The following is a 12,597-nucleotide window of genomic DNA, read 5'->3' as shown; positions in this document are numbered from 1 at the left end:
CTTGTTATGCCATTTGACATAATCTACTTGATGTTTCATAGCTGAAAACGGTGATGAGCTTCGATAGCTTCCACTTCTTTCTTCTTATGATGGGAGTTATGTATTATTTCCAGATATTGTAATTTCTTAGAAGTTCTTGTACCTGTTTAAACTAGTTCTGGGGGGTGGGGGTGTTCTGTGTATTTTTCAAAGGCATTACTATTTTTATAAAGATTGAGAGAGAATTTTATTTAAATAAGGTGTTATACTATAATTTGTTTAGTTGCACATTATTAGTTTAAAATAGGGTGATAAGAGTTTTTCTATTTAGGCGTTAGAGTAGGTGTCGGCTCGGCCCTATGGTTTAGGTCATAACAAAATTAATAATTATTAATTGATTGATTAAATAATACTTCTACAAAATAATAATAGTTTATGATCCCGACAATATTAATTTAGAATTTTTTAATTATAAATAGTCTATAAAAAGTGTTAATTTTTTTTAATGCGTGGTAATCTTTTGTAGTATTTTATTCTGCCATACACAATATACAATTCCATACTATAATATTATCAATTACTTCTCTTAATTCGTGATTTTTTCCTTATGTCACTTAAAATTCTTAATGTCATTATTTTCTCAATTTATTCACATTATTTTGATTGCAAATAGATTGAGAGGTATTGAAAACACTCTTGAACTTGACACAAATTAATAGTTTTGTTCCCGAATTATGAATAATCTTAAAAATACTCCTCTACATAGCTAATTGAACTCAAATATAGTGGTCTCAAACTCTTGTAGGAGCATGAAACTCGTAATAGAAAGTCGAGAGAAGTTTCGAAAACACTCCTAAATTTGAGAATTTAAGAGTGTATTTCACTTAAATTGCAAGATTCGAGGTGTATTTAAATTTAATTAGTCAAATAGAGAAATATTATTATGACCGTCGATAGTTCAAAAATAAAACTAATAATGCACATCTTAAGAGTGTGGTCAATACTTATCTAGAATATTTTTATGTTATTCCTCATTTTCCCAACAATTATCTGGATACATAATTTTGTGGCCAAATAGGAGCATCATTGGGATTAAATTATGTAAAAAAGAGTAAAAAATGGAGAAGAGAGCGTGAATTTCAAGAGAAAAGTCTTATCCAAGTACACAACGTTCAGCATGATATCGACAGTTCCCAAGGACAAAACTTTGATCTTTTACCCAATTCCTTTTGTATCTGTTTTGGGGATTTTTGCCTTCTGAAGTTAATTTTCAGCCCAGTGTTCACTTTTGGGTGATTGTAACATCCGATATGGGGAGTAGAACTTGCGATCTTGTTGGCCAAGTCGACCCAGCTCAGAGTTTCGATACACAAGCTCTGCTTCGCTATGCCTCTGCTAATGTTATTGGCTTCCCTCCAAACCCTTCTCTATTTACTATTTCTCAGGTCTGATATTCTTCTCTTTGCTTAAATTCAATTCATATATTCGGATTACTACTTTTTTCTTTGCAGTTTTTTTGCCAAGCAATCAACTAAAATTGACGATTCTGACAAGTAAAATAGGAGCTTCAGAAACTATGATTTGTGACTGATTGTGTTAACAGACAGTGTATGTGTTGAATGTTGGAATTAGCTAAAGGAGAGGATGAAAAGTCGTTTTTTTTTTTTTGGGATATTTAAGAGGATAACTCTTGTGCTTCGCTGTATTTGGGTGATTAGTAGAGTGGATCATGCGGGCAAAAGGAAGTTAAGAAAGCTTGAAGAAATCCCTAGTTAATGTAAAATTTCTTTCTTTATATGATTTCATTCGAATTCATGTAGCTTCCATGGAAAGCAGAGATATGTTTGGAGGGCCTGATACTAGGTGTATGTGTATGGCAATCAGAGCTTTATTCCTTATAGCAGAGAATTGTAACCTAGGCAATCCAATATGTTTGTCTAGTTAGAAACAAAGAAACGTATGATAGGAAGGCCAGACCTAATCTACAAGTGAGTGGTTATGAAATAAAGTGATGAAAAGGAATAGGGTAAGATTTCACTATCAATCCATTTGTTTTAAGGAAAGGGAAACTTCTTAGAATGATAAACAAATGTTTTATACAACTTCAAATTTAGGGATGTGCTTGTTTCTAACAGAGCATCGTCTAAATGCAATGTCACAATTTTCTTGAACAAAATTTAGAAGTAACTGAAAAGAAAAAGGAGACTAGAAGTGCATTCCCCGGATTAGTAATAAAAGTTTTAGTTCCTTTCTAACAAGAAGAATAAAATCAAAGCTGCTAAAAGAATTCTTGCAAATATTTGAAATTATGAGCTCCACATTAAACCTGCTGCTAATTAATGATGTCATGTTGTATCAATTCAGTATTGGAACATACAATTTTCTTTAGTTCTGTGTGGCTTTCATCTGTACACTCAGCAGAGGCTTCCATGTCTAATGCAGTTTTTTGTTGCAAAGTTATCACTTTTCATTTGTTTCTAAAATGCCGTCCTCGCTGTGAATCAGTTTGGGCATGGCCAGTCAAATCCCACTTTCCTCATTGAGGTCTGCTCAGGAACCTTGGCAAAAAAATATGTGTTGAGAAAGAAACCCTGTGGAAATTTACTGGCATCTGCTCATGCTGTTGAGAGAGAGTATGAGGTCCTGCATTCTCAATTTCCCATATGATATATATAAATAGTCATATGTCGTGTTTGTGCATTTTGGCTGTGTTTAACTTTGATATTTTGATGTTGACACGGCAGGTTCTACATGCATTAAGTACTCATTCGGTGGTCCCAGTCCCAAAGGTTTTTTGTTTGTGTACAGATTCAAGTGTGATTGGAACTCCATTTTACATTATGGAGTATCTGGAAGGACGTATTTTTGTAGACCCTATGCTACCTGTACGGATTCTATTTTCAAATTTTTATCTTCCTAGATTTTTTAGATTGTGGCATTACTAGAATAATATTAGTGTGGTTGGTAAGCCTGATTCTTTTCATTGATTCAAAAGACAAAATGTAACTTTTTTTTGCCTCTTTAGGATGTATTGCCTGAAAGAAGAAGGGTCATATATCGTGCTGTTGCTCAAGCTTTGGCCGGTCTTCACTCTGCTGATGTTGATATAGTTGGTCTTGGTAACTATGGGAAACGGATGAACTATTGTAAGCGGCAGGTGCAGAAAAATTTCATTTATGGAAAGCTTAAATCAACTTCAATCCAAAATAGTTTGGTTCAATGACATGAACCCTTACATATTTCTCTCTATTCAAGCTCATTTCAGTCTACATTTCCGGGGAAATTAAGTAGTTCCTGATTTGTTTTTTGTTAGTCTACATTTCTTGACCCTTGAGAATTATTATGTTACTGGTAATAAGACGTGCTTTTGGGTTTATACCCTAACACGTTTAGTTACTTTGTTCATGCAATGCACTTTTTAGGGGTGATTTTCGGTGTTTAATTTTTGAATATTCTTATAATGTTTGATCGTTTACCTAACCTACTTCAGGTGGAAAGGTGGGCCAAACAATATCTTTTATCTACCGGTGAGGGTAAGTCCAGGAGAAACCCTAAAATGTTAGAGCTGGCTGATTGGTTGCGGCAACATATTCCCCTCGAAGATTCCTCTGGAGCAACAGCAGGTCTAGTCCATGGTGACTTTCGGATTGATAATGTTGTGTTTCATCCTATTGAGGTGCAGTCCTTGAAAGCATCTGATACTTCCTTTTGTTCCTTGTAGCTTATGCTATTGGAGTCCTTTCAAATACATGCCACATGTTCCCCTCTCCCCGCTCCTTGTAGCTGATTCTGTTAGTTGATGTTGCAGGATAGAGTGATAGGTATTCTTGATTGGGAGCTTTCCACTTTGGGTAATCAAATGTGTGATGTTGCCTACAGTTGCTTGGTACTGCCTCTCTTTTGATACTTCTACTTAATTTCCAGAAATCATTTGACCAATGACATGCACCATCCTCATAGTCACATTTCTGTAATTAATATCCCTTACTAGCATTTTAAGTTCCACATGATGGACCCAAATAAGAAGTTTTAAAGTTGCTAATATCTTTCTTTCTTATCAGGGCTTTATTGTGAATATAGCATCAGAAAGTATAGAAGAAAATAATGGTTTTGAACTCACCAGCTTCCCTGATGGAGTGCCTTCTCTTTCCAATTATCTCGGAGATTATTGCTCAGCAGCTGTAAGACCTAATTTTCTCCGTCTTTGTTATATAGTCATTCTTTAGCAGGGATTTCTGTTACTTAACTTTGTTACACTAATAGAGAACAATAGTTATAAAAAAAAGCATGGCCCCACATTAGTTCCTTTGTGATGCAAGGAAAATAAACTGACTAGAATATAGGAATTGTGACATCTATTAAGAATCCCTGCGCTATACTATTATCTCAAATCCAATTTTTTTGCACATTTGTATGCACGGTTTATCATCTTCAATTTTATCTGGTAAATATCAAGAGAAAATCAGCAAAACTTTACTCTTTATGCACCCTAATATTGCAACTACTTGTTTCTGATTTCTTTTGGCTTTGGGTTTTGCATTCAGGGAAGACCTTGGCCAATAGAACAATGGAAGTTCTACATTGCCTTTTCTTTATTTCGTGGGGCTTCAATATATGCCGGAGTACATTGCAGATGGATCATGGTAATCAGATTTCATATTAATTTTGTGGGTGACATCACTTTGATGTTTTGACCAACAATTTTATTATGTAAGGTTTATTATCTAATATTATAGATCTCTAATAATCACTTTGCAGGGTAATGCTTCAGGAGGTGACCGTGCCCGATGCACTGGGGAAAAGGCTGATTCCTTCATTAGAACTGCATGGTCGTTTATCCAAAGAAAATCTGTTCTCCCTCAGCACCCTCCAACTGGTAAATCCTATGCCTTAACAACTTCATTACTGTTTCTAATTTTGTTAAAATCTCCAATATTAGATGGCAATTCTAGTCTTTTTAGTTCTTCAAGAAATCGTATACTCTCTACATTTGAAACTCTTATGTAACATTAAAATATTGAACCAAAAATTTGCTCTATTCAAACTCAATTTTCCAGTGAAATTGCATATATTCTAGTCATTAACCAACCTTAACATGTCTCTGCAATGAAAAGAACAAGTTTGCACTTGAAAGATCACAACCTTTTATCTTTACATTCATTTTCATCAGCATTAAATGTCCACGAGAACTGGTTACTGTGTGAAATTGGTGCACAATTATATGACAGGCTACTATGACTTTGTTGATCATGTCACTCGAGATATTGAAACCAAGTTATAATACTTGTTTCCTTAGTTAGATTGTTCTGTTGTGCTCAACTATGCAGAGACAAGCTTAGAGGATCATGTCAGGCAACTTGGACATGATAGCTCAGATCAAGGATTACCTATGGGAGGGAAATTTGTGCCCAGCGAGAAGGTTCAAAAGTTGAGGAATAGATTGACAAAATTTATGGAGGATCATATATATCCAACAGAAAATGAGTTTTACAAGCTTGCACAATCTACCATGCGTTGGACAGTTCACCCAAATGAAGAGAAATTAAAGGAGCTGGCCAAAAAAGAAGGATTGTGGAACTTGTTTATACCAGTGAGTTTGTAAAGCTCATTTTGTCGTAATGGAGTGAAAGATATTTGTTTTCTAAGAATGTACCTGATGTTTTATCTTCTACTAATATGTAGTTTGATAGTGCTACGCGGGCTAGAGAACTTATTTTTGGCAGCAGAAATGGTCCAGTGAACAATGATTTTGGTAGCTTATTGGGTGCTGGCCTTTCCAACCTGGAGTATGGATATCTGTGCGAGATTATGGGTCGTTCTGTCTGGGCGCCACAAATTTTCAACTGTGGGGCACCTGATACAGGAAATATGGAGGTAACATAAGTATTGCTTAATATTTTGTAAAGAGATAGTTTGCAGGTAGCTACTACAATAATCTTCTTTTAACTTAAGTCAACGAAGACTCTGTTAGAATAGGATTGTATATGTATATACCTATTCCTATTCTAACAGACTCCATAAATAGGCTTAAGGAAGCATAATTATATCTTGCACCAGCTGTACTGGAAAACTTAACTGGTGAAAAGTGAAACAAAAGTAGGTTCATAGAAGACAATTTGCTATACCCTTTCGAGGCATAATTGTCTATGTTGTAACATACTTTTGGGTGATTCATCTTTTCAGGTATTACTTCGGTATGGGAATGAGGTACAGATGAAGGAATGGCTTGTTCCCTTGCTTGAGGGTAATATACGCTCTGGCTTTGCAATGACAGAGCCTCAAGTTGCATCCTCAGATGCCACCAATATAGAGTGTTCCATTAAAAGGTAGACACAAGCTACATCTTTGTAAGATAAGAAGTATATGAGATGCAACATCTCTTTCTGTCTCTCGTATTTTAATCTTATATATAGACACTGTCGAAGATAACTGTGAGATGTAAAATTGGACACCTGGTGAGATTCTTCAGCACCTTAGAAAAGACTAGCAAGGTATTAAGAGGGTAGACTAGACATAATTATAGCCATCATACACATCACTAATTGCAGTTGATAGTTATTCCCCTCCCCCATCCTCTTAGGGGCTGAGGCGGCCAAAAATGGGCAAAAACAAGGAAATGAATGACATGAAAAAATAACAGAAGAAAAAATAGAAAATGAGATTCTGAAGTGAAATAATTGGATGTGGTAACAGGATGTTCAAATCAGTTTTCCATTTTTATCTCACGTCTTATCTCATGATCTCAATGCTTCTGCAAATGGCATCTTACTATCTACCCTCAATCCAATCTTATTCTGATTCTGCAGAATATCTTTCAAGTTCGGATATGATCAGCCAATATAACCCTCCTTAACTGCCCTAGCTTCTTGCCCATCGGGCATGGTGGCACATCCTTCTTGATTGGGCATCTTTCAGAGAGGAAACTGCATATGAATTAGGAACACTCTAACCCTGAACTTCCCTCCTAAGGGCGGATGCTTTACTTCCTGCTCTTTGTCCATTCGGAGAATGAGGTTTGAAAGGACAACTCTTAATAATATAATGCTCGACCCAAACTATTAAATATCTCCTGATTCTCTTGTACGAAATCCATTGCGCAGGCAAAAATTATAAATTATCTTTTCATTCTCTCAATAATTTACTCTTCTCTTGGCGACTTAGTACTCCCTCTAACATCGTATTCGCACAGTTCAGTTTGGTGTGATAAATGAGGTGCTAACTGCTAATAATATGTCTTATATTTCATCAATGGTCACTTTGATCCCAAGATGGTAAATCCAAATTTCCCAATTTTTTGGGGGAATCTTATAGTACATTTATAAAGAAAAAGAGCAGCTCAGTGCACTAAGCTTTCACAATGGTATGCAACCTTACTCTGCATTTTTGCAAGAGATTGTTTCCTTAGCTCGAACCAGGAGGTCAAATGACAACAACTTTACCAATTATGCCAAGGTTCCCTTCAAAACACATTTATGTGTCTTAAAATACTTGATGAATGTTTCAGTGAGAAATTCCCAACATTGGGATTGGAATATCATGAAAGATGTTGAACGTGAATGTCTAAGTTGCTCAGACTCGGGTACAGGTGGTGTCCTATACGGGTGCAGATCTAGAGGTTGTCCTTCATGATCTTAATTTTAAGATTTGGGGCTTTGGATCTAGGTACGGATACGGGTGCGGGAATTCGGCTAAAAATAATTCAAATTAAAAATAGAGTTATAAAATATGCCTAAAGTATGGTGGACTATTTTAAAGGAAAGGAATGCACAAATTTTTGAGTGCAAGTTGGAATTAGAAATCATGGTATTGTGTCGAATTTCTTTATCCATTTTGGTCAAAGTACCCAAAACTGTTAGACCACACCCGGTATGGATCCCACATCCACGTCGTGTCGACATGGGTGTGGCACCAAAAATGAAGAGTACCCGCAACTTAGGCTGAACCTTTATTCAGTTTAGAAGGATTGTGTTCAACTTAATTATCCTATGCTTGTTGAATACACAGTAACCTTTAGGGGATTTTGGTCATAAAAGAAAATTGAAGCACTTAAATGCTTGAATTTGTTAGATTAATAGAAATAACTGTGAGAGTAATGCATTGTACAGACATGGGAACTCATATATTATCAACGGGACAAAATGGTGGACCAGTGGAGCCATGGATCCCCGGTGCAAAATTCTCATTGTGATGGTTAGTTCTTGATTCTCAGCGAAAATAATTTGTTTCTGTTTATACTTTTATATTCAAACCAGTTAGTTTGGATGAATGGCAGGGAAAAACTGACTTGGCAGCTCCAAAGCATAAACAACAGTCCATGATCTTGGTGGACATCAACAGTCCTGGTATTACCATAAAGAGACCGCTAACAGTATTTGGGTTTGATGATGCTCCTCATGGGCATGCAGAAATAATATTCGAGAATGTATGCGTCCCAGCCAAGAATATCCTGCTTGGTGAGGGGCGTGGGTTTGAGATTGCACAGGTAACGATGTTTCATGTATTTAACGAGTTCACTTTTTACATATTTTATGACATTAGCCTTTAATGAGCGAGTCTTTTGATGGCTATTTATCAGAAGTTCATACATCTGTTACATTCAATCGATCATCATACTTTTGCATTTTCTTTTGGATTTTGCACATCCAAGGAAAATGATTTAATCTCCATTTATATTACATGTTCTAAAGTTTGAGTGTCAACCATTATTTTTCAAATAATTATATAACAGGGGGTTCGAGGGGGAAAAGAAGAAAATTCCTGCTTTTGTTTCAATTTAGTGGTACATCTTTAAAGGGGTCATCGTCTACGAATGATAAGACTCATGAAATTCTAAACTGCTCATAATGGTTATCTGAGGGAAGATATCTGCAGCATATAGAATCGTATGACTGATACTTGGTTGCTGAGTTCTTATTCTTGTAGGGTAGGCTGGGGCCTGGAAGGTTGCATCATTGCATGAGACTTATAGGTGCAGCAGATCGTGGCATGCAGATGATGGTTCAAAGGGCTCTTCAAAGAAAAGCTTTTGGAAAATTAATTGCTCAACATGGCTCTTTCCTTTCTGATGTTGCTAGTGTAAGGTTTTTGCTTTTAAGTTTGGTCAAAGAAAACCTCCATAACAGTAACTGCTTTATTAAGTTTGTCTCTTCTTTTTCCGTAATTCTTTCTGAAATGATACATGACAATGGACTTCACAGTGTCGAATTGATCTGGAGAAAACCAGATTACTAGTTCTCGAAGCTGCTGACCAGCTTGATCGACTTGGAAATAAGAAGGCCCGTGGTACAATTGCAATGGCAAAGGTAAAGCATAATGACAAGGACTTGCGTGATTGCACTATTATCTCTTTCTGAAAATACTTTACCAGGATTTTATGGTTAACAGGTTGCTGCTCCAAATATGGCATTGAAGGTTCTCGACGCAGCAATGCAAGTGCACGGTGGTGCTGGTTTATCAGGCGACACTGTTCTTGCACATCTCTGGGCTACAGCTAGGACATTAAGAATCGCAGATGGTCCTGATGAAGTACACCTGGGGACAATAGCAAAGATGGAACTTCAGAGAGCCAGACTGTGAAAGGTTGATACAAATACTTCCTTTTTGCATTGACACAAGTCGTTTGTTTGCACACGACTTCAACCTCTGCCCTGGTCAAGAAAATAATAATTGATAATAGAGACTATTGGAAAACAGAGGGCTGAGAGCATGAAAATAGAAGGCTGTGGAGCACAAAGTAAGCCAATAATGAGTTTTAAGTAAGCTTATGGTATTTGTATAGTATCATCAGTTGTCTTGCTCAATAATGGTGTCAGTTTGTGGCACATACATTTAACTTACCCACTGATGTATACATGATCTCCAAACTCTGATTTGCACCATCTTGGTTTTTACAGTAATCTTTTTTCATTTTTCTCTGTTGAAACTCTTGAAGCTGGATTAGATAACGTTATATATATACATGTGTGTGTGTGTTAATCTGTTTCTTCCTAGCTTTTTTTCTTTCTTGTAACTAAGGATGGCAAAATGGGTAATTAATATGGGTACTCATTTAAAAGTGGATAGTTAAATGGATAAAAGACTCATTTATAAAAGAATGAAAAATGACATTCATATTCTTTTAAGGTGTAGGTGGTCGGGGTAGGGATGGGTGGGATAAGGAAAAAAATGATATTTTTTTTTAATATATATATTTTTTTTTTGGGAAGGGGCGGGGGGTTGAGGGTTGGGGAAAGTGGGGGAGGGGGGGGGGGGAGCGAAATAAATTTTATTTTTAAGGTGTTGGGGTTGGGGTGGAGGGGGATGAGGGGGATGAAGAGTGAGTAAGAGATTTTGCTTTTGAAGCTTTTAAGATGATCCCTATAATAATATGGGTAAATATGGATATCCATGTTATCTATTGGGTAACTCGTTTCTATCCATTTAAAATATGAGCTGAGTCGAGTATTTTATCCATTTTTATTTAATTCGTTTTCGATCGACTCATATTCGACTCGACCCGCTCGTTTGCTAACCATTCCATGCATTTGCATGGGTTTAGAACTTGTCACTAGTATGATCATTGACCTAGTTCCTATCTTTTCTTCAATTTCTAACTTCTTCTGGCATTGCTTTCAGTTTGGAATTTCTGTACATACACGGGATAGTCTATTATGAGGAATCATTTGTTAGGATGTATAAAAATATGTTGAGTGTGGTGTATTAATAATGTTAATGCTAGTTATGCTGAGAAGTTTTTTATGCCGTGTTTGATTTGGTGTATTAAAAATAACATGCATTGCATAATTTTTTTTTAAAAAATAAATAATAAAAATATCCTCCATAAAATATAGTGGAAAGAATGTGGACAATGTTCTAAGGGGCAAATGCATTATTAATAGGAAAAACTACGGAAAATAGCAAATTACAATACATATTAAAGGCATATAGCTATAGTATACTTTTTTTTTTTAATGCATATATTTAATTCTTAAATAGCAAATACAATTCTACACGCCTAATCAAGTTTTTTCAGCCCCCTTTTACGTTTCACTGTTCCCTAGTTTCCACCTTCAAAGTTTCTCTTTCAATCTATCCTCAAATCACTGTCTCTTTCCCCTGAATTTCCTTAGAATTAACGATCCTTTGCATGATTAAATGAGCTATTTTGTGATTCAGATTCATTAGATATCTTCTAATTCCATTTTTTCTCTTTTTCATTGAAGGTTATAGGTGTATACACGTTTCATCTATCTTTATAGGGTTTTTGTTGAAGGTTTTTTTTTCACCATTACAATGGCGGAAGTTAGTACTCCGAAGAGGGTCACAAGAAGTACACATTTTGATAAATTGTTGAAGGAAGTACATTCGTTTGATTTGTGTATCACTTAAGAGCACGTGAAAATTTTAGACTCTATTGCTGCAATGGAGATCGAGAAGCAAACAAAGATTCGTAATGACATTGATGGGTTGTACACTTGCATAATTGTATTGTTTTAGTTTCATTTTGCCATATTGTTGGGTTGTACATGATACATTAATACTTATATTGTTCAAACAAATATATGAGTTCATTGTATTCAAAGTATGTTAGCCAATTATTGTATTCATATGAATATTATATTATTTGAACAGGAGGAAAAAGTTGTTTTTAATACTTTTCCAATTTTTATACACTTGGATACTTTTACTGTATTGGGTGTCATTGTCACTTGTATTGAACTATTATCACAAGCTTAAAATGTGGATATATTGAGTCTGTTGTATCCAATATATGTTAGTGAATTATTGTATTTTTATGTATACATATCATTTGTGTACCTATACTATTCATGTGTGTACTTAATAGTTGTATTAACATGCTAAATGTACATACAATGCATTTATTGTATACAAGAAATCAGATTTTATGTTTTAAATCAAATTTTGAGTATGTTGTATCCCAATTTTTTTGTTAAACTGATAGGAATCCAAAAGTATATCCTGTGAACATGTTATTATTTCTTGTTAATTTAATAATGGAAAGTTGATAATTTAAAGGGCGTAATTAAAGAACAGTCAGTTATAATTAAGTCTCGCAGCGGAGCAGAGAGCTATTGATAGCGGTACCAATCCGTCTCGATCTATTACTGCTTTCGTACCGGTCTGGTAGCCTCCGATTGGGGAAGAGGAGAGTTGGGGGGGGGGGGGGATGAGTACCGGGAAGGGGAACATGACGGGGAGAGGATTTTCTACCAGTATGTCCTGGTCCGTTCCAGTTCATCAGTCAGGAATTTTTTTTTTGATTTTTTTTAATGTTAAGGCCGTTGGGCTAGCCACTAGTACGGGATAGTGGGCCCCACCCAACGACCATTTCACCCCCAACCTCCCCCTTAAGAAATCCCTCCTACCCCCAAACTTTTTAATACTCCAAAGTTTTTAAAAATACATTTTAATCCTATTTTTCAACTATAAACCCCCCCCCCCCCCACCCCACCCATTCATTCTTTACTCACAAATCTTCTTCTTCTTCATTTACTATCTTAAGTCTCAACTCTCAAATCTTCTACTCTCTAATCTCTATGAAACTGTTATTTATTAGTTTTAATGTTCTAGTGAATTAGGTAGAGTAGAACCCCTACCTCCATTCTATGGAGCTGGAGT

General features: G+C 35.8%; 1 protein-coding gene across 2 annotated transcripts; it reads left to right on the top strand.

Moving 5' to 3' along the window:
- Positions 1–1,236: 1,236 nt before the first annotated feature.
- On the top strand, positions 1,237–9,883 carry LOC125811341 (probable acyl-CoA dehydrogenase IBR3). 2 transcript variants are annotated; one of them, XM_049490844.1, is made up of 17 exons: positions 1,237–1,424; positions 2,485–2,619; positions 2,724–2,864; positions 3,005–3,136; positions 3,470–3,655; positions 3,788–3,865; positions 4,041–4,160; positions 4,524–4,622; positions 4,738–4,855; positions 5,307–5,569; positions 5,662–5,853; positions 6,163–6,305; positions 8,085–8,169; positions 8,252–8,461; positions 8,902–9,054; positions 9,177–9,281; positions 9,364–9,883. In XM_049490844.1, exons 1-17 carry the CDS (start codon positions 1,290–1,292, stop codon positions 9,553–9,555), a joined length of 2,487 nt encoding a protein of 828 aa, XP_049346801.1. In that variant the 5' UTR covers positions 1,237–1,289; the 3' UTR covers positions 9,556–9,883. The 2 variants fall into 2 exon arrangements, with proteins under 2 accessions (XP_049346801.1, XP_049346802.1); XM_049490845.1 differs by lacking the exon at positions 9,364–9,883 and having other exon boundaries at positions 1,265–1,424; positions 8,907–9,054; positions 9,177–9,283.
- The last annotated feature ends 2,714 nt before the right edge of the window (positions 9,884–12,597 follow it).

This window comes from Solanum verrucosum, unplaced genomic scaffold, assembly GCF_900185275.1.
Source record: "Solanum verrucosum unplaced genomic scaffold, falcon-dt-bn FXZP01000132.1, whole genome shotgun sequence".
NCBI classification, from domain to species: domain Eukaryota; kingdom Viridiplantae; phylum Streptophyta; class Magnoliopsida; order Solanales; family Solanaceae; genus Solanum; species Solanum verrucosum.
Note: the sequence above shows the minus strand (reverse complement) of the source record. Positions and strands in the feature narration are given on the sequence as shown.

Coding starts and splice junctions, on each gene's coding strand:
- LOC125811341 (XM_049490844.1), top strand. CDS start 1,290: ATGGGGAGTAGAACTTGCGATCTTGTTGGCCAAGTCGACCCAGCTCAG. Junction 1,425..2,484: donor CTCTATTTACTATTTCTCAG/GTCTGATATTCT, acceptor GCTGTGAATCAG/TTTGGGCATGGCCAGTCAAA. Junction 9,055..9,176: donor TCCTTTCTGATGTTGCTAGT/GTAAGGTTTTTG, acceptor TGGACTTCACAG/TGTCGAATTGATCTGGAGAA.